At 40.1% G+C, this 26,087-nt stretch overlaps 1 protein-coding gene across 1 annotated transcript; it reads right to left on the bottom strand.

The window, feature by feature from the left end:
- Positions 1–16,948: 16,948 nt before the first annotated feature.
- LOC136206450 (tyrosine decarboxylase 1-like) lies at positions 16,949–18,733 on the bottom strand. Its single transcript, XM_065997507.1, has one exon. It carries the CDS (start codon positions 18,686–18,688, stop codon positions 17,231–17,233), a length of 1,458 nt encoding a protein of 485 aa, XP_065853579.1. The 5' UTR covers positions 18,689–18,733; the 3' UTR covers positions 16,949–17,230.
- Between the last annotated feature and the right edge of the window lie 7,354 nt (positions 18,734–26,087).

Raw genomic sequence — 26,087 nt, 5'->3', positions numbered from 1 at the left:
GCATCAAGGCCCAGAGACCATCTTTTTGCCATCGATAACCTTCACATTCCACAATACATTATCGTTCATCAACGTGAAGTTTGTTCTTTTAATATTACTTTTAATATTACTTAACATATATTCTTAACATTAAATTTTTCATTTTTCAATTTTCATTCCTCTATGAGATTCACGTAATCTGTGCTTATGCTTACTTTGTTTTAAACAAAGTAAGCCTTACTTTGTGTGTTTTCGTCATTGGATTAATTTTCTAATCCATCATCCAATGGTGAAAACACACAAATAATGGTACTTTGTCAAAAACAAAGTAACCATAGAAGGCACCTATATATATATATATATATATATAGTCGAAGCATAGAAAAATTAACGAGAAGAGTTTTAGAGGCATTTTTTTATGAATTGTCAAAATAGTAACAAAGGAAAATTAAAAATATTATATCTAATCTAATCTAATTTATATTTAATAGATATAATAAAATAACCCTATTCGATAAAAAAAATAGATATAATAAAATAACTTACAAAATATCCTAACGAAAAGAATTATATAATGACAAAAAAATATGTAAGGATCCATTCAAATTTCATTAATTTAAATTTAATAAATAACATTAACCAATATTATTGAAAAAAATTAATAATAATATTTAATAGATATAATAAAATAACTTACAAAATATCCCAACGAAAAAATTATATAACAGAAGAAAAAATATATAAGGATCCATTCAAATTCTCTTTATTTAACTTTAGTAAATAGCATTAAAACCTTGCATGGTCGGGTTCCGACTCACGATCTCCTGCAGCACATTGGATTCTCCATTGCCTCTTGCTGTGTTCTTTGTGGCAGGGATACTGAGTCCATTAATCATTTATTCATTAGTTGTTCTTTTGCAGATTCTCTTTGGAGGGCACTTGAGATTCATTTTGCCTGCTCTTTACCTCGGCATTCCCAATTCATCCACTTCTTCAGCAATCTCCGCAGCATTCATTTTGGCTCTCAAGTGTCGACAATCTAGAATGTTGCCGTTATCACTTGCATCTGGTTAATCTGGCATTGTCGGAATGAAGCAATCTTTAAAGATGTTTCTCCTTCTATTCAACACTCGAAGATCAAACTATTTCGAATGATTCGCGAGTCCTTTGCCTCTTCTAAAGCTTTTTGCTCTTCCCGGAGAGATGCTGTTATCTTATCCCGTCTTCTAGCTCCTCCTAGGCCGCCTCCTGCTCCCAACATTATTCTGGTCCACTAGCTTAAACCTCCTCCGGGCTGGGTTAAAGTAAATGTGGACGGCTCTGCTTTTGGCACTCCTGGCGAGGCTGGAGCGGGTGGTATTTTTCGCAACTATCGAGGTTTTCCCAAAGGTTGTTTTGCTTTTTCTATCCCTCCTTCTTTTGCTTATATGGCTGAATTAAGAGCCGCTATTTTCGCAATTGAACTTGCTTGGGAGAAAAATTGGCATCAGCTTTGGGTTGAGTCGGACTCAATGTACGTTGTTAATCTGCTTAGACATCGTTCCATGGATGTTCCTTGGAGTATTCGATAAGAATGGTTGCACTGTCTCAGTATTTGCTCTAGGATGAACATTCTCTTTTCTCACATCTTTAGGGAAGGAAATAGAGTTGCTGATGCTTTGGCAAAATTTGGAGTCTCTTCTTCAATGATCAATTAGTGGCCTTCCGCTTCTGCTTTTTGCCACAGGTTTATCAATGATGACATTTGTAGTATTTCACATTTGCGTTTCTCTTAATTTTCTCTAAACTTTTCTCCTCCCCTCTTCTTTTGTTTGTTCTCCTTCCTCTCTTCTTGTTCAAACATTCATTTTTCCTTTTATTAATATATTGCGGGTTTGACAATTCTTGGGCCATAGGTGTTCACCCCGCCCTAGTTCTGTCTCGTCCCAATTTTTATCAAAAAAATAGCATTAAAACCAATATAATTAAAAAAAATTATAACACATTGACAAAAAATATATAAGGATCCATTCAAATTCTCTTTATTTAAAAACTTTAGTAAATAGCATTAAAACCGATATAATTTAAAAAAAAATTAGAACATATTGACAAAAAAAATATGTAAGGATCCATTCAAATTCCATTCATTTAACTTTATAAATAGTATTAAAACCAATATAACTGAAAAAAAAATTATATTTGTATTTAATAGATATAATAAAACAACTTACAAAATATCCTAACGAAAACAAATTATATAACGATAAAAAATATGTAAGGGTCCATTCAAATTCTCTTTATTTAACTTTAATAAATAGCATTAAAACTAGGAAAAAGTACAAAAATAAACCTTATGGTTACGCCCGTTTTCGAACAACACCTATGTGGTTTAAAAGTTTACAAAATGGTACCATGTACTTCATTCCGTTAGCAAACACATACCAAATTGACTAACGGTGTTAAAAGTCAAAGGGAAAAGATTTAATTTGGTCCTTATATTCTCTCCTCAACTAGGATCTCCATTCTGAGCGGGGCTGCCACCTCTGGTTATTTCCGTTGTTCTAGAGGCGTCCGTCAAGGGGATCCCCTATCCTCATTACTCTTTGGAATTGCTGAGGATTTCCTTAGCTGTTGGTTATCACGTCTTCATGATACTGGGGATTTACAGGCTATGGGCTACTCAAGTACATATAATTTCCCAACCCATCTTCTTTATGCAGATGATGTCCTGTGTTAGGTGAATTCCGCAAGTTCATGATTCCGATTATAGTAATAAAAAGATATCGTTCCCACAGAGAATGCTGATTAACTTCTAAAACAGATTTATTTTATAAATTCGTTTTCTCTTAGTTCTAGAGAAATAAATAGTTTGGTTTAAAATAGTTTTGTTTAGAAAGAATGAAAGTAATACTAAAATTATATTTCTAAGTTTCTATCCCGTGCATAGCCCATGATACATATAGATTTTAATAAGTTTAAACTCAATAACACTTTTCAAGCTTACTGCAGTTGTATAAGATAGAAGTATTTAATCCAATCTCTCGATCCAGGATTAAATAATTCGGATGCTTTTATATAGATAACTCCAATTCCTCAACTTATCGTAGTGAATTGGAATTAAGAATTAAAAACGAAACAAGTAGATCATGTGATACAATTATCCTTTTATGAACTGAATCTCTTCTAACTTCATAAAATGATAACTATTCCTATGTCTTGCTTAAATGGATTTTCCTAGAATATTCATGAAAGCAGTAATAGAATCAGATGATGAACATAGAATAATTTGTTTTGGATTGAATTATAATTTTGATAAACAAATGTTTGACAGAGTTGATGATTTGTCAAAAGTAAAGAATACATAGAATAAAGACTATAACATATGAGAGTATAGGGGTTGTGAATCCTTTTACTATCTCTATAAGGTTTGTCAGGCCCCTAGGTGTCTTCTTCTTTGTATATTGTGTCTTGTATCTCGAGGAAGTGTATCTCGCGATCTTGCTTCTTTCAATTTTGGAAGTAGAAGCTTAGAAACTGTAGAATCTTCCTGCTATAGTATACTTCTGTAATTATATCTGTATTATTCTCTTTCTTTTCTCTCTGTATATCTTTTGTCTGTGACATGAGTATTCTTTTATAGTGGATGAAGAATCATGTCTCTTCAAGATGATAACTCTTCAAGTGTTATTAGAGTCACAGCTTTTGGTGAAGAAGGATGATGATTCAGGATGAAAGAGATGTCATTGAACTGAAGAATCATGTCTTTTTGCAGTGTAGATGTCGGTCACGAACGAGACAGGGGTGTCACGTTCGTGACTTTGCTTTGCCATGCAAAGTTGATGAATCTGTCTGTCACGATCGCGATAGGGGTCATGATCGCGACATATAGTTTTCTGCTTTTTGTTGAAATTCAGGCATGGTCACGAACGGGACTGGATGGTCACGATCGGGACAGATACTTTTGCCCTAATTCGGCAATTTTCTTCTGTTTTGGATCTGTTCCTTGATGATATTCCTTCCTATTGAGCTTTTAAGAGTTTCAAACCTATCTCTGGAGAAATCATGAACAAACAAGTGAAATCTTTCCAAAACCTAATCTAATCTAAGCTAAATGCATTAATATAAATATGAATATGCATGCAAAAATACGTAAATAATGGACTTATCATCCTGCTGTTCTGCAAAGCAAGTACAACTAACATTAAATCCATCAGGGAAGCTTTCTCATTGTACGACTCTCTTTTTGGTCAGCAGGTCAATTGGCAGAAATCAGACATTTTTCTAGGTACCAGTATATCAGACAGATGTGGATTGCGCCTGGTAGATCATATTGGTATGCGTAAAGGCTCCCTCCCCTTTCGATACCTAGGGGTCCCCCTCTTCATTGGCGTTTCGTGAACCAGGCATATCCTCAGTTTAATGGATGAGGTGTTAGCCCAGTTTTCTAAGTGGAAGGGTGACCATCTCTCTATGGTGGGACGGATTGCTCTAGTCAACTCAGTTATTCATGGAAGCTTCATACATTCGTTTATTGTCTATAAGTGGCCGGCTGCCATGCTCAAACGTCTCTCTCGATGCATTAGAAATTTTGTCTGGACTGGATCAATAGATGCTAGAAAACTTGTGGTGATTCCCTAGAAGCTCTGTTGTCAGTCGCTTACTGAAGGGGGCCTGGGTATTAAAAACCTTCGCATCTTTAACATCTCAATGCTTGGGAAGATGGCGTGGGGAGTTCTTCAATCAGATACACTCTGCTTCAGGCTTCTGAGATCTCGTTTCCTTTGTGCCGGTCAACCATGCGAAGTGGTAATAAATTCTATGATTTGGGGCTCCATAAAGCAAGTGTATTGCACCTTGGAATCTAATTGCTTTTGGTGGATTGGCCGTCGGTCGCAGTTAAATTTCTGGAATAGTGCCTGGATCAGCCCTACTATCACTACGCTTGCCGGTTTATCATTGAAAGACCAGCAGTGGTGCTTGGATAAGGTTGATGATTATCTCACTGATAGGGGATGGGAGAACTTACCTGCTTTATCTCAGGATGTTATTAATTGCATGCGACTTGTTAGCAGAATTACAGAATTAACGGATTTCTGCATCCGGGTACCGTCGGTCAAAGGCGTGTTTAATACCAAACTGTTCTATACTTGGCTGTGCCCGCTGGTTACTCTACCTCCCTGGCGAAGTTTCATTTGGGCAAAAAACATACCCCCTGCGAGATCAATGATCTGTTGGCGGGCCCTGTAGGGAGGACTTCCTACACATGACAAGCTTTGTGAAAGAGGGTTGGTATTGGTTTCCAGATGATGCTTATGCGAATCTTCCATGGAAACCACGACTTATGTTTTCATCACCTGCCCCTTTGCAATTGAAATCTGGCGAGGCATTGGCTCTTTTTTCGGCCGCAACATTCATATGAGTGCCATCCTTGATGAGTTGATGACTGCCACCTCAAAACAAAGATTCAGCTCGTAAACAACGACTTTATGGTATGCTGCTATGGTAAATGCTGTCTGGGTAATTTGGTTCGCCAAGAACAAATGCATTTTTAAAGACGAGCAACCGTCCATCTTCGTATCATTGCGGAATTATGGCATTCAATTAGAGAAGCAGCGAGTTTCAGGATTGGATCATCGGGGAATTCCTTAGTGGAGGCACAATTGATGCGGGAGCTTGGTATTGACAAGCGTCCTCAGAAAGCTCCTAATATAACTCCAGTCTGCTAGCAGCTGCCGCCGTCGAGATGGACAAAGGTCAATACACACGCCTCAGTCGTGGGGTGCCCGGGTCCAGCAGGTTGCGGTGGGATCTTTCGGGGATCACAAGGGCAGTTTCTAGGCGCATTTGCGTTCCCTATGGAGCTCGCTACTGTTTTTGCGATCAAAACAGCGTTATCTCGGGGATGGACTCAGCTTTGGGTTGAAAGTGACTCGGCTTACATGGTTGGGATACTACGGACCCGCTCTAAAGATGTACCTTGGTCGATTAAGCAGGATTGGCTACTTTGCCTACAATAGCTCAACTTAATTAATCCGATGGCTTCGCACATCTACATAGAAGGCAATCAGGTCGCTGATTCTTTAGTAAATTTTGGTAGAACTGTCAATGCTCCTGTCTGGTGGGATGAGCTCCCCAGTTTTTGTTCTTCTGCTTTCTTTTGCAATCTTGCGGGACGACATATTTACTGTTTCTCATAACCTTGTACGCTTTATTCCTTTTTCTTTTTTTTAATAATATCATCTTTGGTCTCAAGGGGTTCTGCAGGGGGTGCCGACCTAGTTAGGATGTCCTGAGTTCCACCCTGCCATTCGCCTCAATAAAAAAATTATACATTGTCTTCATAACTTCGTAAAATTTTAAGAGTCTAGTGAAAATGGAGTCTGTAATAGATCATATGGAGCCCATAGAGCATCCAGAGGACAAGGCTGATTCGCACCCAATCACAAGCTTTTGTTTCGGCGAATGATTTTTCTTTTTTGTTTTAAGGTTTGTGTGTGATAATTAGATATAAAAGGGTTAATTTATAAAATAAATAAATATAAGGACAAAATTCACTATAATTCCTTTGACTTTTGACTTTTGCTTTTTTTTAATACCGTTAATAATTTGGACTGTGTTTGCTAACAGAATCAATATCAAAGTACATCTTTGCCAACTTTTAAACCACATAGTTTATGTTTGAAAATGACTCAACCCACATGATTTATTTTTGTACTTTCCCCTTTATAGTTTATGTTTGAACAAGTATGCAATTTTTTTTGAAAAGGATCTGAAAAGATGGAAAGCTCTCGAACCCTAGCCGCCGCCTACCATCGCTGTTAGAACCGCCGCCACGCTCCGCCGCACCATGTCGATTCCGGGTTCCCAATCCCTCAAGGATCACATTGATATCAGAGTTCTCTTCAATCCAAAGCTCCGCTACGGCAATGAGTCCGCAGTACCGGCGCCGAAACCGTCTTTCTCGTCGGTTTTGAAAAAATCACTGCCGGAATAACCTGTGTCATTGGCAACGATATCGGAACTGGGCGGCATAAAATCAGTCAAGATTTCCCAGACGGCTTAGAACCGTAGACTTGCGTTATGTGAACATTCATTGATAGGTAGATTAATACTATCGAAAGGAGATTCCCCCAAAAAGGTCGGAGACCTGCGCCAAACGCTGAACAGTATCTGGGGTCTCTCTGAATCCTGGAGATTGATTTCAATAGGGAGGGGATTTTACCATATACTATTGAAAACTAGAGAGGAGAAGATGAAAGCAATCAGCAAGGGGGTGCTAAACTTAAAGCCAGGAACTTTTCGCCTATAACCTTCGAAGGCAAACTTCGATCCATACGCAGAGAAAACAACACAGGCACATGTATGTATAGGTTCGTTTGTACGCCCTGCCATGGGAATATTGGGATGCCCAAATTCTTTCTGATATTGCTAGGGGATTGGGAGGTTTAATCAGACTGGATAAAGCTACTATAGAGGGAGACTTCGGTCACTATGCCAGAATGTTGGTAGATATTGAACTAACAGCAAAATTGCCCACAATGTTGGGAATTGAAAGAGAGGGAAAGCACTTCTGGATTGATGTAGTGTACGAGAGGTTACTCAGTTTCTGTAAAGTCTGCACAAATATTGGGCATATGGCATATGAGTGTAGACAGAACTTAAAACCTGAAATTTCAAGATCGAAAAAGCAGGGACACGAAAAGTCAGAACCGAGTACCAAATATGAGATTATACGGCCTCCGGTTAGGAATACAACAAAAGCATTAATTCTGGTTGCCGCTGTGAATGCGGGTATTATCCAAGCACTCGAGAAACCCGCAGAGAGGGTCAGTGAACAAGTTAAGGAGGTCTAGACCACCAGCCTAGAGATAGAGCCAGAGGAGGAGGACATAGAACGACCTTCTTCGCCGGGAAACTCGAACATACGAGTCACCACTGATATCTCAGATAATAGTGCTACCACTCTAATCAGTTGGGCTAATGAAATGGACTCGGAAAACCAGGATTGGGAGACAGTTCGATCAAAGAAAACGGAAACACAAAAGAAGAATCAATCAGCTCGAGCAAAAAGACCCATCAAACCTCCGGTAAGATTTAAATGACTATGCTTTTCTGGAACTGCAGGGGTATTTTGAATACAGGTACCCAGAACTATTTGATGAAGTTATGTAACACTCATAAACCTTTATTCTTATGCATTGCTGAACCAATGACGGAGATTTCCTCGATTAATTCACAATTTTGGCTTAGACTCGGAATGTCTTTTGTTACGGCTAATAGCCAGGATAGAAAAACGCTTTGGTTATTCAAATCAATTTCGGTTGATTCTCTGTTGAATGTATTTTTTTGTCATGAGCATTTCATCTTAATCAATTGCAGGATACAGAATAAGATGAGTTATGTATGCTTTGTGTATGGTAGCGTTTGGTCTAATAGACGCAAATAGATGTTTGATGATATTAACGACCTGTAAAGGGTAACACCGGGACATTGGATGCTTATAGGGTACTTTAATGCCACTACTGGTGCGCATGAAAAATCAGGAACACCGCTGGCGCGCATGCCTTATAAAGAGTTTCGTGAATTCCTAGATATGGGAGAATGGACGGATGTGCAGGCTTCAGGCTCTTTCTTCACATGGACTAACGGAAGGCATGCTCAGGCAAGAGTCAATAGCAGGCTGGATAGGGCTATGGTTTCTGGGGATTTTGAGAATTGCTGGTCCTTCAACTGTGCAATTCTGACCTGACATCACTCGGACCATCACCCTGTGTTATTCAGCTTTTATCAGAATCCCACAAAAATTGTCAGATTCAGATTCCAAGCAATGTGGACTTCACATCCTAACCTGGGAGAGGTAATTCAAAAGCTCTGGGTGGATCAGCACCTTGACATCGGTCCGATGAATTTGTTAAGTTTTAAACTGAAAGGTCTAAGAGGCGTCTTACGGATTTGGAACCGAGAGGTATTCGGTCACTTGGACAGAAATATTGAGAGAAGTGAAGCTGCACTTTCTGAGATTCAGTAGCAAATTGAAGCTTCAGGGTTCAGTGCCGAGCTTCGTGAACATGAACTCAGGGCACACGAGAATCTGGAAGTTCATCTACTTCAGAAAGAGACCTTTCTACGGGAGAAAAGCCGAGTTAATTAGCTCACATTTGTTGACCGCAACAACACGTATTTTCACCATATGGCCAGTCATCGGCAAGCCATGATGGGTATCCACGCGTTGGAAATCAGTGATGAAATCGTTACGGATAATATGGCTATTTTAGAGCACATATCGGCCTACTATGCGAACCTATTTAAAAATCCTAGAACTGACCCCGCGGACTTAAAAGTGGTGCACGAGGTGATCCCGCCGTCGGTTACTGCTTACATGAATAAGGAGCTGATACGCTGCCCATCGACTACAGAAATTAAAGATGCAGTAATGAACATGAACCCCTCGAGCTCGCCTGGTCCTGACGGATTCACAGGTACATTCTTTCAGACTTACTGGGATATAGTTGGTAGTGATGTCTGCAAATTCGTCCTTTGGTTCTTTCAGACATGTATTATCATAACGGGTTTGAACTCCAGTATCATGGCTTTAATCCCTAAGGTGGAGGGGGCTAAAAGAATTGAGCAATACCGGCCCATAGTGATGAGCAATTTTGTTTTCAAGATAATTTCAAAGATCTTAGCAGACAGGCTATCTCTGGTTGCCAGGGAGATTGTTTCACCCAATCAGTTTGGGTTCATAAGTGGTCGTAGCATTCGCTAGTGCATCGTCGTGGCCTCTGAAGGGGTGAATTTTTTTTACAGAAAAAGTGTTTTGGTGGAAATTTGAGTATGAAAATTGACATCACAAAAGCATTTGACACGCTAGACTGGAACTTTCTCTTCGAAGTCCTGGATGCCTTTGGGTTCTCATTGCAGTTCACGGATTGGATACTCAATATCCTTTCATCAGCTCTTATATCTATTTTAACACCATCCGGGGTGAATGGGTACTTTGGTTGCTCCCGTGGAGTTCGACAGGGTGATCCTTTATCACCTCTTCTTTTCACTCTGGAGGAAGAGTTTCTTAGCCACAGGCTCACTCAATTAAGGGAATCAGGTAAGCTGGTACAAGAATCTTACACCTCTACAGACAGATTACCCACGCATCGTCTCTACGTAGATGATATTCTCCTCTTTTGTAAGGCAACAGTCAGCAATGTTAAAGTAATTGTAGAAACCTTTGAACAGTATGGTCAGATTTTTGGTCAGCGAGTTAGCTGGAACAAATTAGAGATCTTTGTGGGGAAACATATAGAAGCCAGACGAAGTGGTAGACTTGCGGATTTAATTGGGATCCATGTTGGCCAGCTTCCGTTTAAATATCAGGGTGTGCCGGTATTTTCTGGGGCTCCTCGGACTATCCATCTGAAACAATTGTCAGACAAAATTGCCAATTCCTTCTCTCAATGGAAAGGGAGCGCGCTTTCCATGGCGGGGAGGATCACACTTGTAAAATCAATAATCAACAGCGCTCTCGTTCACTCATGTATTATATATAAGTGGCCCAGGTTACTGCTGAAAGGACTGACAAGGCAAATAAAAAACTTTGTCTGCTCGGGCTCCACTACGAATCGATAAAATGGTAATGCCAGCGTGGGAGCTATGCACGAAACCGTTGAATGACGGTGGGCTGGGGCTGAAAAAACATGAGTTGCTAAACATGGCTCTTTTAGGTAAGCTTGCTTGGGGTATCTTAACTGGATCCTCTCTGTGCTTTACTCTATTACGATCCAGATTCATTAGTGCATCGGGTTTGCCCAGACAGATCTCGCTATCTTCAATTTGGAGCTCGAGTAAAGGGGCTTACAAGCTGTTAAGGGCTAATTGTCAATGGATGTTGGGTAAAACTTCGACAAAATTTTTATGGAATGATGAGTGGTTGGTTCCGAATGTGGCTGAACAGCTGGGGATTAATGTTAAGGACAGACTGAAGTTAGTTGACGATGTTCAGTCTTTCAGACACAGGGATGCCTGGTTCAACCTCCTGCCGCTGCCCCCGGATATAAAAAACGAGATCATTTCGATCCGTTTAAGCGAAGATGAGGATCGGTGCATATGGAAGCCAGCTACGGACGAGTGCTTCAGGCCTGTTCTATCGGTGGCTTCTCGAACCTCCCAACGTGCACACCCGCCGTTTTCTATGGAAGCCTCACATCCCTCCTTCTTACTCGGTTATGGTCTGGCGGGCATATCATTATCGTCTTCCTACGCAACTGGCTCTATAGGAGCGGGGTAGTATTATGGCTTCCTGGTGTTGCTTGTGCAGATTACATTTGGAATCAACAGACCACCTATTGGTTAACTGCTCCTTTGTTGCATCACCTTGGCAAGCCATTTCAAGCTTGTTTGGAAGGCGTCTCCCACAAACTGGTACATTAAAGGATTTATTGGATTTTGCTCTATCCTTATCCTTCAGCCCGCAGATTGCTGCGCTCTGGCTAAGTGTTATAATTCACGTCGTTTGGCTCACCTGGCGGGTCCAAAACACATGCATCTTTAAGGACCAGCAGCCAAACGTCTCAATAACGCTACGCCTGGTTTGGCAATCTATCAGACATTCCGATAGCTTGAATAAGGAAGCCATCTGGAATTCGTGGGTGGAACAAAATATCCTTAAAAATCTGCTAATTCAGTCGCGGCTTCAGTGCGCACCTCGCATCATGCCGGTAATCTGGAAACATCCATCGTGGGGCTGGCTGAAAGTGAACATGGATGCATCTGTAACGTCGGAGGCAGCAGGATGCAATGGTGTTTTCAGAGACCACATGGGCGTTTCAAAGGAGCTTTTCCGCTTCCTTATCCCTCACCGCACGCACACATTTGCAGAGTTAAAGGCGGTCATCGTGGCAATTAACTAGGCCTTCGATAACGGTTGGCATACCATCTGGATCGAAACCGATTCAACCTACACGGTTTCTGTTGTTCGTACTCGCACTGATAGAGTGCCATGGGTTTTATTACTGGATTGGAAAGCTTGTCTCTCCCGTCTTCACCAAATGCATGTGGTAATTTCTGATGTCTATCGAGAGGGGAACAAGGTTGCAGACGCTCTAGCTGCTATGGGGCGTCAAAGCACGAATAGCCAATGGTGGGACTTAGCTCCGGATTTTTGTAAACCTTTATTGTTTGAAAACTTTTGTGACCGAGCGGTATTTCGGTTCATATAACTTTGGTTATCTGGTTGTATTTATTTGTTTTCCTTTTCATTTTAATAATATTGGGTTTCGGGTAGCGGTTTTCAGGGGGTGCCAGCCTAGCTGGGATGTCCTGTGCCGTTCCTCCCGCCTCCTCATTTCTAATCCAAAAAAAAAACAAGGCTATTTTTTTATAGTTAATAAATGGTATATCAATAACGAGAGTAACCTATATCAATAACAATAACTTTTATTTATGGTTGTTAGTAATATAGCTTTTAATGAGAGTAGTTTTTTTACACATGTAGAAAAAAAATTTACCGAGGGTATTAGAGGTATCATCATTACATTTGACCGTTACAGAATGAAATTCTTGTAGTGTAACTTTCATTCAAATTATAAAATATTTTTAAATGTAAAAAGGAAATGGTTAGAGTTAAAGATATCAACTGAGTAGAACGGAATCTAATTAATTAACGAATTATAAATCGGACCATAACGAATATTGATTATGTAATAATATATAAAATTTACCTCGAATATAATTTATAATGCATCTTGAATTATATTTTAATTCTCGTAAACCTTTTAAAAATATACTTCAGTAATCATACCAAAATATATTATAACATAATAAATTGGTAAATACAATTTCTCGATAAGTTAGATCGGAGATGAAATCGCATATTCATATGTAATTCCCAAATCCATTGGTATTTTAAACACGGTTTATTATTTTAAAAAACTTTAAAAACTTGTAACTGTTTCTTGGCAGGTTTGCTGCAGCAGTATGGAAGAGGGCGGGCTTGCTATCAAGGAGTTAGGGAGCTTTAATGCGGCTCTCCTCGGGAAATTGGCCTGGGAACTAATACAGGGCAACTCGTTTGCTCCTAATCTCTTCAAGGAGCGCTTTCTCTCTCCCTCTGGTCGCCCGCGGGTTCACATCAACTCGTCCTCAATTTGGCCCTCGTGTAAGCCAACCTTCAAAATGCTTGAAGATCATACCAGATCGTGGATCGGTAGATACTCAACTCTAAAGTTCTGGACAGGTCTTTGGATTAAGCCATCGATTGCGGATCAACTAGGGATGGGGCCTGCTGCGCAGAGAACCTTAGTGGACTCGGTCGAAGAGTTCCTTGGAGGTAATTACTGGGTGAACATTAATGACTTACCTCACAACATAGAAGACCAGATCAGGGTGGTGGAGAGGGTTTGGAATGATTCGGATATTTTCATCTGGGAGCCTGCTAAATTCGGAAAATTCACAGTGAAAGGCTACTACAAGCAGCTGCACTCATATAGGCCTCCGAACCCATGGTATCGTTTTATATGGGGAAAGCAGATACCTCCCTCTCGTTCTTTCACCTGTTGGAGAATTATGCATAACCGGCTTGCTACGCATGACAATCTGCAGAAAAGGGGAATTATTATGGTCTCTAGATGTACTCTGTGCATAGCTGATTCGAAAACCATAGTACATCTGTTCATGTACTGCTCTTTCTCCAAGATGTTGTGGCATTATCTTGAGGAAAACTTTGGGGTGATCATCAACTTCTCAGGTAACTTCCTTGATTTTTTTACAAAACTCATGAGCTTTCGTTTTGGTAATCAGGTCCGACACCTTTGGCAAACCGCGGTAATAAGCTATCTATGACTAATCTGGCGTGCACGCAATTGTGCAACCTTTGACTCAGAACTCCCTTCAATTCAAATTTACAGTACCCGTCTTAAGGTCTGCATCAGAGAATATCACAACATTCTGCTATAGCCTTGTGGACAGTCGAATTCTTCAATCCCTTTGCATCCCCCCGCGCCCTCCGCCGGCCCCAAACATCATCTGTGTCCGCTGGCTCCCGCCGTTGCAGAGCTGGCTGAAGGTCAATACAGACGGTTCCGCCTTAGAGTATAGAGCGGCCGGCGCTGGTGGCGTCTTCAGAAATTATCGAGGCCTAGCCCGTGGTTGGTTCGCATGTCACATCGACGCTGCTGATGCATTTATTGTTGAGCTGCAAGCGATCATTTTTGCTGTTGATTTCGCCTGGGAGAACGGTTGGACTCACCTATGGATTGAATCGGATTCGGCGAATGTGGTAAACTTGCTTCTAAACCGGAGTTCTGATGTTCCCTGGCAAGCCCGTATCAGATGGTTGAAATGCCTCTTTCAATGTTCCACCATGGAAATTGCGGTTACTCATATTTTCAGGGAAGGAAACCGGGCTGCAGACGCACTGGCCAAGTTCGGGGCTCTGTCCACGGGTATTAAATGGTGGAATTCCGCTCCTAGTTTCTGTCATGACTTCATTATGGAAGATATCTGTAACTTTCCACATTTTAGACTCTCTTGATCTTGTTTTTTGCTTTTCTTTTGCTCCTCTCCTGTATGAACTCTTAATTTATTTATTCATTTTGGGTTTTGAGGTCTGTCTTGGGGGTGCCAGCCTAGCTGGGATGTCCAAGCTTTCCTCTTTTATCCCAGCCTTTTATTAAAAAAAATGGATATCTACATGTATCAATTTAAGTTAAATTGTAAATTAGCTACAATATTTTTTATCATAGTTAAAATCCGAATGTTGGAAAAATAAAAATATCGAAGTAAATAAAATATGGGTTGAGTTACGGACGATGTCACTCTCTTTTAAGATATTCCCGGTACTATCTCCAGATTATGGAAACATGCTTTCAGTCGATCGCCTCTAAGGTAAAATAGATTCAGAATTTCTTTGTTTATTTTTTGGAAGAAGAATATGACCTTTGCAACTTTTTGTTTCTTGTATTAAGAGAGAAGAACATAACGTGCAAGATATTAATTAGTGGGGGATTTATAGGAAGAAAATCTAGGGTTAGTTGAAGACTCTTTTAAACGTTTTAAAAAACTGATTAGGAGTAATTAATGAGGGAGTTACGGAGAGAAAAATCAGGGTCACTTGAAGACTCTTTCAAACGTTTTAAAAAATTGATTAAGAGAACTATTACAGTATAAAACTTATTTAATTAAATTACTAAAATATTTAAATAAAATTTCTCGAAAAAATATAAAAGTGCACACCACATCAATCCAACTATAAACACATGTAACAAGTGATATGTTTCTTGTAACTCTTCTCATATTCCAAAGGGATACTTTACATTTAAAACACATGACCCATTTTTACAAATTCATAATATTTGGTCAATCCCAATAATCTCCCACTTAAATTTTTAAAAACGTTTTATTAAGTTGTCATTCAAAAACGTAAGATCGAGCATAAATAAAGGTATCTTTAACCTTGACCCTTTGCATAGTGATTATAACTTAGATTATACAAGAGTGACACGTAGTCTTGAATTCTATATATCTATCATCATACAACACCAAATCTTTTTAGAGTGTAGTTTAAAAAAGCTAGTGCTTTTATGGTCATGCACTTCTATCCAAATATACTGAACGCTCTATAATTGTTGCCCACGGTTCATAGGAAGCGACCCCACTCCCACTTCCACATCCATAGGTGAGTCTATAAGAAGAACTCTTGTAGCTAGGTACTTCACTCTAAATCGAGTACGTAACTCATAAAGAGTTTCTATTCTGTCAGAAACCCCATCAACCTTATTGATGGAAGATATACTGACGGAATTCCGTCAAATTTTACTGACAGAATAATATCCGTCAAAAACTTCCGTCAGTAATTAGACATTTTCTAGTAGTGCAACCTGATGCCGTTTCAGGAATTCATGCTTCAATGTGCATGATCTATTCCATATTACATCATATTTTTAGGATCTCCATTTTATAGGTTGGATTATCATTATGTGTAACTCATCGTTGTAGGGACATAAGTCCATAGTTTTATAAATAAGTTTACGAGTTGAATGTGGCCTTCAACCCTGCGGTTTAGAATTTCAAAGAAGACATTCACCCATCTTAACATTTTGAGTGAGGACTTCCAATCCTTCGACATAAAAAAGCTGATCCTTCAGGGTTAGCGACATTTTATTTTCCAATATAGTAATATGTAATGTATTTTCCCAATGTAAAGAAAATGTTAAATATTAATTGCAATTCCTATTTCATGAATAATGAAATTCTCTTAGTTGCTCCTCAATTTGTTTAGTTGGAAATATTTAGAAAGAAATCTTATTAAGAATGTAATATATAAATAAGAATCATATTTAAAGTAATTTATTAGTCAACTTAAAAAACTGACCTAATTTATATCTTTGATTTAGATTATAAAATATTTCTAAATGTAAATAAGAAATGGCTAAAGTTAAAGATATTAATCGGTTAGAACAAAATCTAATTAAGAAATTATAATTCGTTCTTCAAAAAAAAAAAAAAGAAAAAAGAAATTGTAATTCGAATCATAACTAATCCTGATTATGTAATAATTATAAAATTTACCATAATTAATCCTAAAAAATGGGTATCTACATGTAGCACTTGAGGTTTGTAAATTAGTTACAATATATTTGTTATAGTTAAAATATTATATTTCTATGAAATATAAATGTCCATGTAAAAAATAACTAATAGCTACAAAAATATACTAAATCCATGGCTATTAATATAATTTAGCTTTGAATTTATTCTCCTAGCTAATAATTTTAGCTATAAGCCTATAAGTAACATTATAATCATAATTTTGACTCACATCCAAGTTAAAATTTATTTTAGAGTTAAATTGACTATATATTGAGGTTATATATATAGGCATAGTACTCTGAAAATGTTAAAAATATTACAATCAATTTTTTATGAAAATATTACAATCATTTTTTAGAAGAAACAATACATACAATAAGTAAATTAGAAGGAAAAAACTCCGCACCCATATAGAAAAAAAAAAGATTACAAAGACCAAGAAAAAAACATAGAAGTTACAAATAAAATAACAAATACATAAACTATATCATTCTCCTAAATTGAAAAAACGATATTCATTCTTCATCATTTAGACTCTTTCCCATATTCATCTAAATCCTTTATTTGCATACAACGACATATATGTATGGATCTACTGACAAGACGAACCTTTTCCGCTCTATCTAAGAATGAAAACAGTAAACATGAAAGAAGTATAGCTAATAGATGTAGATCTGACGGAAAAAAACAATTAATAAGTGAGCATATCCGTCTTTTCTTGAATGAGATTCCACAATTCATCCACATGCTTCTCCTCAGTCAAGGTTGATCCGATACAGCAGCGTATGAAATACATTCCTTCCACCATTCCATGAGTCACGAAAGCTCGTCCGCTCTTATTTAGTTCTGCCAATAATTCCCGGTTCAAATCATTAGTTTTGAGTTTCAACCTGAAGCAAACCAAGGCAAACTTTCTTGGCACCACAATCTCAAACCTCTTGTCATTCTTCACCAATGATTCTAATCGCTTAGCCAACATCACATCGCTGCGTATATGGTGCATGAGGTTCACCACTCCATGTCTACGTATCACAACCCATACCTTTAAAGCAAGGAATCGTCTGCTCAGTGAAAGTTGCCAATCTTTGTAATCTATGACTTTATTTGATTCGGTTGCAGAATTCCTCAGGTATTCAGGGCTAGTCGATAATGATTCAATCAACAAACGAGGTTGCTTAATCCAGAGACAACAACAAGTCAAGTTAGTAAGGAACCATTTATGTAGATTCATGCTTATAGAATCTGCAAATTCAACTCCATCCAAATAATGCCTGAATTCAGGACATATGCAAGCATTTCCTGCATAAGCTGCATCAATGTGGAACCATATGTTGTGCTTGTTAGCGATTTTCCCCAATTCTTTAATCGGATCGACTGCTCCACAAGCAGTAGTTCCAATAGTTCCGCAGAGATATAAAGGCAGGAATCCTGAGGCCATATCTTTTTCAATTGCTTCCTCCAGTGTTTGCGGAGACAAGGAAAATCCATTAGAAACCGAAGTAGAAAGTGCACGAATGTTGCAGGATGGAATGCCTACTAATTTAGCTCCCTTATGAATGGTAGAATGTGTTTGATCAGAAGTGTAAACTACCAATTTAGTGATATGATCCCATCCGAACATTTGTAAAGCCCTGTCTCTAGCTGCAGCAAGAGTACAGACTACAGCCTCACATGTAGTTCCATGGAGGACACCACCTCCATTTCCGGAAAATAAAAACGAAGACGGAAGCTTTAACAAATCTGCCATCCAATCCATGAGACGTGATTCGAGCTCGGTTGCTGCTGGAGATGAAATCCAGTTGAATCCAACAACATTGAGGCCTGAACAAAGCATCTCTCCGAGAAAACCAGCATTGCTAGCACTTGCTGGAAAGTAGCCAAAAAAGTTAGGGCTCTGCCAGTGAGTGAGGCCTGGAATTATAGAATCACTGACATCTTTGAGGATATGTTCAATTGACTCAGGAAGATATGGTGCAGATAAAGGGATTTTAGAAGAGAGATATCCAGGTTGAACTTGGCTTTGAACTGGATAATTTTCAATGTTGTTATAATAGTCAGCAATGAAATCAATAACCAATTTGGATTCATCACACAAGGTGTTAGGGTCTAAGGGGATGAAGGAGTTTGTAGTTGTAGAGAGGCTACCCATTATTTCAGGAAGAAAAGAAAGATACTATTCAGCAAAGATGATACAATAGAGTTCCAATTAAGAAGATGATACAATAGAGTCTTAAGAATGGAGCTTATTTATAAATAAATAAAACAAGTGAAATGATGAATTCAAGCACGTTTATTTCAACATTCTTTTCCCTTTTGCAGAAAACAGTTATGGGTATCTATCTAGTTATTACTACCAAATATGAATATTATTTATAAGCCATAAGGTACCAAAATAACCTAAAGTATCAATTTAGTTTCACATACAAAATAACATTAATATAAGTTTAACGTTTAAAAAAAGCTCCAGTTTGGACATGGATAACGGAAAGTGATACGTCATTTATATTACTTCGTTAAGTTCTGATTTCTCTTAACGTAGTAATATGAGTTCCGTTATCCAGGTCTAAATTGATACTTTTTTTTTTTAAACGTTAAACCTATATTGGTGTTATTTTATTTGTGGAGCTTAAATTGGTACTTACTCGAAAACAATAAAAAACAATAGAAATATAGTACCCTACAATAAAATGACAATGTCAATGTCAAGCAAATTTATTTCAACCACAATTTGAAGCACAATTTCAACCATTTTTTCCACCTTTAAAATATGAAGCAGCTTGTTTATTGGAGTTCTGTTTAGATCTGTCGGTCTTAAAAATTATTTGATCAACCATGAACAAATTAATTAATCAATTAATATTGTTTAAAAGGATTGGATTATATCAATTATAAAAAAATAAAATATTTTAAAACAATGCTGATTTTCATTTGTATTTCTAGGTTGAGAGATATAATTAGTATGACAATGGAGATCTTACATTCTACAGAGAGACATCTAGTGAGTTCAATTTAAGAAGATGATACAATAGTGTATCACATGAATGTTATTTATAAATAAATAAAAGTAAAAAGATAAATTCAATCACATTTATTTTCGACATTCTTTCCCCATTTTAAAATATGAAGCTTCAAAACTTTAATTATTGGTGTTACCAAACATTCAAACATGATTCTAATATGAAAAAAAAAAAAAAACCTTCAAACTTTAATTATTAAAGTAATGGAGTAATACAGTGGAATAATATTTTTTTTGCAGATTCTACAAGTCATTTTGGAGTGCAGTCAGTCTAATTTATTCAAACTACAGTACATCCTAATATACATGTTGTCGTATTCAATTTCCCCTTTGAGGTTCCTATTTATTTTGTATGGCTTTTCCAATTATATATCGTATAAAATCATTCTACTATATGAGTTCAGATATCATCCTAATTATAATAAACCTTGACATTTTGGTTGAAATCATGTTTCTTTACTTTATTCAACAAAAAAAAAAAAAAAAAAACTGGTAATTGGTTAACCAAATCAACATTTTGATACAGATTGAAAGCGATAAATGAAGGTTTTAATCGTAAACCAACAAAGATGTTCTTCTCTAGCTAAACTAGAAGAAGTGAATCCCAATAAACAATGTAATAACCTTAAGCTCTCAAAGAGAATGAATTTGATTGATAAAAGTTGTCGTCATTCTTACAAAATGAGGATTTAAATACTTCCCCTTAATGGTAACAAAAGACTAGGATTACCCCTACTAGGGTTACAATAAGGCGATCCCTAAAAGGGTAAAATAGGTGATACGCCCCGACAACAGTACATTGGTACAGGTACGGAATGTCAGGGTTGTTGGTGAATTACTTTGGGAGGAAGTAACCCTAGAGATCCGCGCAGGGTAGATGTTGATACGCCTCCTTGCGTATGCCTAGATTCGCCCAACTTGCTTGGGGATCCGCCCTCCTAGGTATAACCTCCGTGGGTCTGATATCTGGGGATTCGCCCGAACGCCTGAGATCAGTGATCTCAGTTAGGATGTCCGCATCATTCTCTCCTTCTTTAGAAGAACTCGGCACCGATTCGCCCTGTTTGAACTCCAAAGGACCATCCGGCTTCCATGGGCTAAGGTCACGGATGTTGAATGCTGGTGAGATTTTACCAAGCCAGTTCAGCAATGCTATATGATAGGCATTGGCGTTGACCTTCTTGGTGATCTTATATGGCCCGTATTTCCTAGGCCGAAGCTTGCTACTTGCGGCGTTGGCGAGTCTCTCTTTGCCCAAGTATACCATAACCTCATCCCCGACTTCAAACTGTAGGTCCCTGCGGTGCTCATCCGCCTTAGCCTTTAATTTCTGATTTCTCTCCTCAAGAGTCTCTCTCACCTCTTGGTGCATCTGTACATAATCCTTGGCCAGCTGGTTGGCAGTCACGTTTCCTTTAGGGAGATGGGCTATATCAAGGACGTGATTCGGGGTCTTTGTGTATACCACCTCAAATGGAGATCTCCCGGTGCCCGAATGTACAGAGCCGTTGTAGGCGAACTCAGCTTGGGCTAGAACCACATCCCACATCCTGGGCTTATCCTTACACTTGCTGCGCAATAAGTTTCCCAAGGTTCTATTGACCACTTCTATCTGTCCGTCTGTTTGAGGGTGGGCGGTGGTACTAAACTTCAGAGACGTATCGAACAAAGCCCACAATGTCCGCCAGAAGTGACTGAGGAACTTCGTATCACGATCCGAGACAATGCTCTTAGGTACGCCATGTAGCCTGACAATTTCTTTGAAGAATAGCTTAGCAGTCGTTGAGGCATCATTAGTCTTGCGACATGGTATGAAGTGAGCCATCTTTGAAAACCGATCAACCATGACAAAGATGGAATCCATGCCCCTCTGAGTTCTGGGTAATCCTAGGACAAAGTCCATGGACAGATCCTCTCATATGGTCTTTGGCACAGGCAAAGGTAACTGCAAGCCCGCATTTGTAGTGCGTCCCTTAGCGGTCTGGCAAACATAGCATCGTTCTACTAAGTAGGCAACATCTCTCCTCATCTTAGGCCAGAAATAGCGGGAACTCACTGCTTCATATGTCTTATCTCGTCCAAAATGCCCTCCCAGGGATCCGCCATGTAGATCTCGAACAACCTTCTCGCGAATGGAAGTGCAAGGTAGGCAAAGTTGGTTGCCCCTCATGAGATACTCATCCATCAGGTGATACGCTCCATCTCCATGCTGGTTTTTACACTTTTCCCAGATACTACCAAAATCAGGATCCGCCACATATTCTCCTCGGATGTGTTCAAAATAATCGGTCTCCAGGTTAACTGTCTTGATTAGTGACACCCTTCGACTTAAGGCGTCCGCCACCTTGTTCTGTTTTCCAGCCTTGTGGATAAGCTTATAGGGGAACTTATCTATGAAGGCGGACCACCGGGCATGCATGGAGCTTCGAAGTTGCTTCTGACTCCCCAGGTATTTGAGAGCTTGATGGTCAGTGTAGAGGATGAATTCTTTTCCCACCAAGTAATGTTCCCATACTTTCAACGCCCTCACTACAGCATAAAACTCTTGATCATACGTGGCCCACTTTTTCCGTGCCTCACAAAGCTTCTCACTGAAATATGCAATGGACCTCTTTTCTTGCATCAAGACTCCACCAATCCCAACTCCACTGGCATCACACTCAACTTCAAACAGTTTATCAAAATCGGGATACGCTAGCACTGGCGCTGTACTCAGCTTTTCCTTGATCAAGGCGAAGCTCTCTTCTTGGGCGTCCGCCCACTCGAACCCCCTTCCCTTCTTCAAACATTCCGTCAACGGGGCCACTATGGAACTGAAGTTCTTAATGAATCGGTGATAAAACGTTGCTAGCCCATGAAAACTCCTGATATCCCCCACGTTCCTCGGAGTGGGCCATTCTCGGATGGCTCTTACCTTCTCCTCATCAACTCGGATTCCATTCCCACTGACCACGAATCCAAGGAAAACCAGGCTCTCCATGACAAAGTCACACTTCTTGGTGTTGGCGTATAGCTGGTGTTTCTTTAACAGGTCAAATACTGTCCGCAAGTGCTCCTGATGTTCCGCCAAGGTCGGGCTATGAATCAGAATGTCATCAAAATACACGACTACGAATTTCCCAATCACCGGGCGGAGCACCTGATTCATCAGCCTCATAAAAGTACTGGGGGCGTTGGTCATCCCAAATGGCATAACTAACCATTCATACAATCCATCTCTCGTCTTGAAGGCGGTCTTCCACTCATCCCCAGATCGGATTCGTATCTGGTGATAACCACTCCTGAGATCAATCTTGGAGAAGACTCGAGATCCGCCAAGTTGGTCCAGCATGTCATCCAACCTTGGAATCGGGAACTTGTACTTGATGGTGATCTTGTTAATAGCCCTACTGTCAACACACATCCGCCAAGACCCATCCTTCTTCGGTGTAAATAAAGCTGGAACGGCGCAAGGACTCATACTCTCCCTAACGTATCTCATCTCGATGAGTTCCTCCACTTTCTGTCTCATGATGTCATTCTCCTTTGGGCTCATTCGATAATGTGGGAGGCTTGGTAAACTAGCCCCAGGCACAAGATCGATATGATGTTGGATGTCCCTCAAAGGTGGTAACCCACTTGGCAGTTCGTTGGGGAACAGATCCTGATATTCGCCAAGTAGGTGGGTCACTTCGTTCGGCATCTCCCTTTCGTCCCTTTGGGCGGATTCGTGATTCGCCTTAACAATTACCACATACACCATTTGGCTCTCTTCACACTCACTGACAAACGACTTGTGTGTAGGACAGACTACCAAAGTAGACTTCTTGTCGGCCTTTGGCTCTCTCATCATTGGCATAAGGACGAACTTCACCCCATTCTTCACAAATCTGTAAGTGTTCTCTCTTCCTGCATGGATGGCATCGTTATCAAACTGCCAGGGTCGGCCCAACAATAGGTGGCAGGCATCCATATCGACCACATCACAACAGACTTCATCACTGTAATCACCAATCACAATAGGTACCCTGCATCTCTGGGTCACCCTAAGCTCACCCACGTTTTTGATCCAACCCACTCTATAAGGGTCGGGATGCGCCTCTGCCAACAACCCGAACTTCTGAACGGCGCTGCTGCTCAAAATATTCTCTTGGATCCCACTATCTATTATCAGATTACATCGCCCACCTTTCACAAGACAGCGGGTCCTGAATAGGCGGTGCCTCTGATCTCCCTCTACCTGGCTGGAGACTAACAAACGCCGTACCACATGAATGGCGTATCTTTCTTCATCCGCTTCATCATCATCTTCTCCTAAGGGTTCGCAAAATACTTCATCCCCTTCGTTATAGTCATCCTCATAGCTCTCCACCATGTTGGCGCTCTTCCTTCTAGGACATTCGTTGGATCTATGGCCTGGCTCATTGCACCGAAAACATTTGAAAGGTGCTGGCCTCGCATACAGATTGTTGCTCTTAGGTGGTATAGGTGCTTCCTTGTATGGCCTAGTATCTCCAACAGATCCCCTCCCCACACTGTTAACCTTGGCCCCACTGGCACTCGCCACTTGCTTGCCTTTGTCGTAAGACTTCACGTTATCTCTTCCTCCGGGCGTATACTCAGTAGTGGCGGATCTCCTAGATCTCCCGGTCAGTTGGGATTCATCCTTGAGGGCTAAATTCCTAGCATCTTGTACTCGAACCACCATCTGTGTGCCAATACGATCCTGGATGTTGTATCTCAACCCTTCTAGATACCTAGAGGTCTTTTGGCTTTCAGTTTCAGACAAGTTGGCTCTCGCCGAAAGCCTTAAGAACTCAGAAGTATACTCATGGACACTTCGGGTCCCTTAAGAGCATCCCCTGTAGGAACTGTAAATATACTGCTCATAATCCGGTGGTAAGAACCGCTCCCTCAACATCGCCTTCATCCGTAGCCAAGATCGAATCGGATCTCTGCCCCCTCTTCTTCTCTCTTCCCTCACCTGATCCCACCAAACTGATGCGCCACCCTTCAAGCGATACGCCACCAGCCTTACTTTCCTCTCATCAGGAATCCCAGCATACTCAAAGAAACGTTCAACTTCCGATAACTAGTCTAAGAACCCTTCTATATCCAGTTCGCCTCCAAAAGACGGTAAGTCTATTTTTAGCTTAAAGGCATCATCTCTATGAAAGTTCCCTAGACCTGGGTATCCCCTAGCAACCTCCACACGTCGGTTGTCAACAGGCCCAACATCCCTCATAGTTCTAACGGTATCATCATTTCTGATACCCTCAAAGTCATCACTATCACTATCAGCGTTATGCACAATGACAAAGTTGGGTCTTCTTACCTTAGGATCCCTAGGACCCATTTGTGGAAGCGGTTGTTCAAGGGCTCCTTCCTTCATCTGGGTCGATCCTCCCGCGGTTGGTCGGATTAGCTCCAGAACCTCCAGCTTGAAGTTTTCTAAGGAGGTGGTTAGCTCCAAGAACCGTTGATCGGTTTGCCTCTGTCGTTCATGGCTGGCTTGGATCTGCTCCACGAGGTGCTCCCTCAGCTCCTCATACCTCCGGTCGCTGGTTTCCATGGAATCTTGCGGTTGTCGGGGTTGAACCATTGCCAAAAGAAGTTTCGGGTCAGGAAACGATCGTCTCTAATACCAACTGATACAGATTGAAAGCGATAAATGAAGGTTTTAATCGTAAACCAACAAAGATGTTCTTCTCTAGCTAAACTAGAAGGAGTGAATCCCAATAAACAAGGTAATAACCTTAAGCTCTCAAAGAGAATGAATTTGATTGATAAAAGTTGTCGTCATTCTTACAAAATGAGGATTTAAATACTTCCCCTTAATGGTAACAAAAGACTAGGATTACCCCTACTAGGGTTACAATAAGGCGATCCCTAAAAGGGTAAAATAGGTGATACGCCCCGACAACAGTACATTGGTATAGGTACGGAATGTCAGGGTTGTTGGTGAATTACTTTGGGAGGAAGTAAGCCTAGAGATCCGCCCAGGGTAGATGTTGATACGCCTCCTTGCGTACGCCTAGATTCGCCCAGCTTGCTTGTCTTGGGGATCCGCCCTCTTAGGTATAACCTCCGTGGGTCTGATATCTGGGGATTCACCCGAACGCCTGAGATCAGTGATCTCAGTTAGGATGTCCGCATCACATTTTTGTTGAAGTTTCTCATAAACCACGTCTATCAAGAGGTCACGGGTTCGAGTCTGAGGAGCGGCCTCTTGCCCAAAGAAAAAAGGCAAGGAAAGGCTTGCCCCCAATATACCCTTGTGATGAGACACTTCCCCGGACTCTCGCTTAGCAGGAACGGCGTGCACCGGGCCGCCCTTTTTTTTTGGCTTGGAACTGTCGGAGTTTGGACAACTTTCAAGCGGTTTGGGTTTTATTGGATATTTTCCATATTTATAAATCTACTAGTGTTTTTCTTTCTGAAACGCTTATTGGATAGTCTCGCCTAGATGCAATTCGCAGAAAATTCCGCTTTGAGGGTTATGCAAATGTAATGTATTTTTGCTTTTTAAAGCAAAATGCAAAAAGGATACCAA

The sequence above is a fragment of the Euphorbia lathyris genome, chromosome 9 (assembly GCF_963576675.1).
Source record: "Euphorbia lathyris chromosome 9, ddEupLath1.1, whole genome shotgun sequence".
Classification (NCBI taxonomy): domain Eukaryota; kingdom Viridiplantae; phylum Streptophyta; class Magnoliopsida; order Malpighiales; family Euphorbiaceae; genus Euphorbia; species Euphorbia lathyris.
This window is presented reverse-complemented; position numbering and strand designations above follow the sequence as displayed.

What these genes read in the sequence shown, in the direction of transcription:
- LOC136206450 (XM_065997507.1), bottom strand. Translation starts at nt 18,688, where the DNA reads ATGGGTAGCCTCTCTACAACTACAAACTCCTTCATCCCCTTAGACCCT.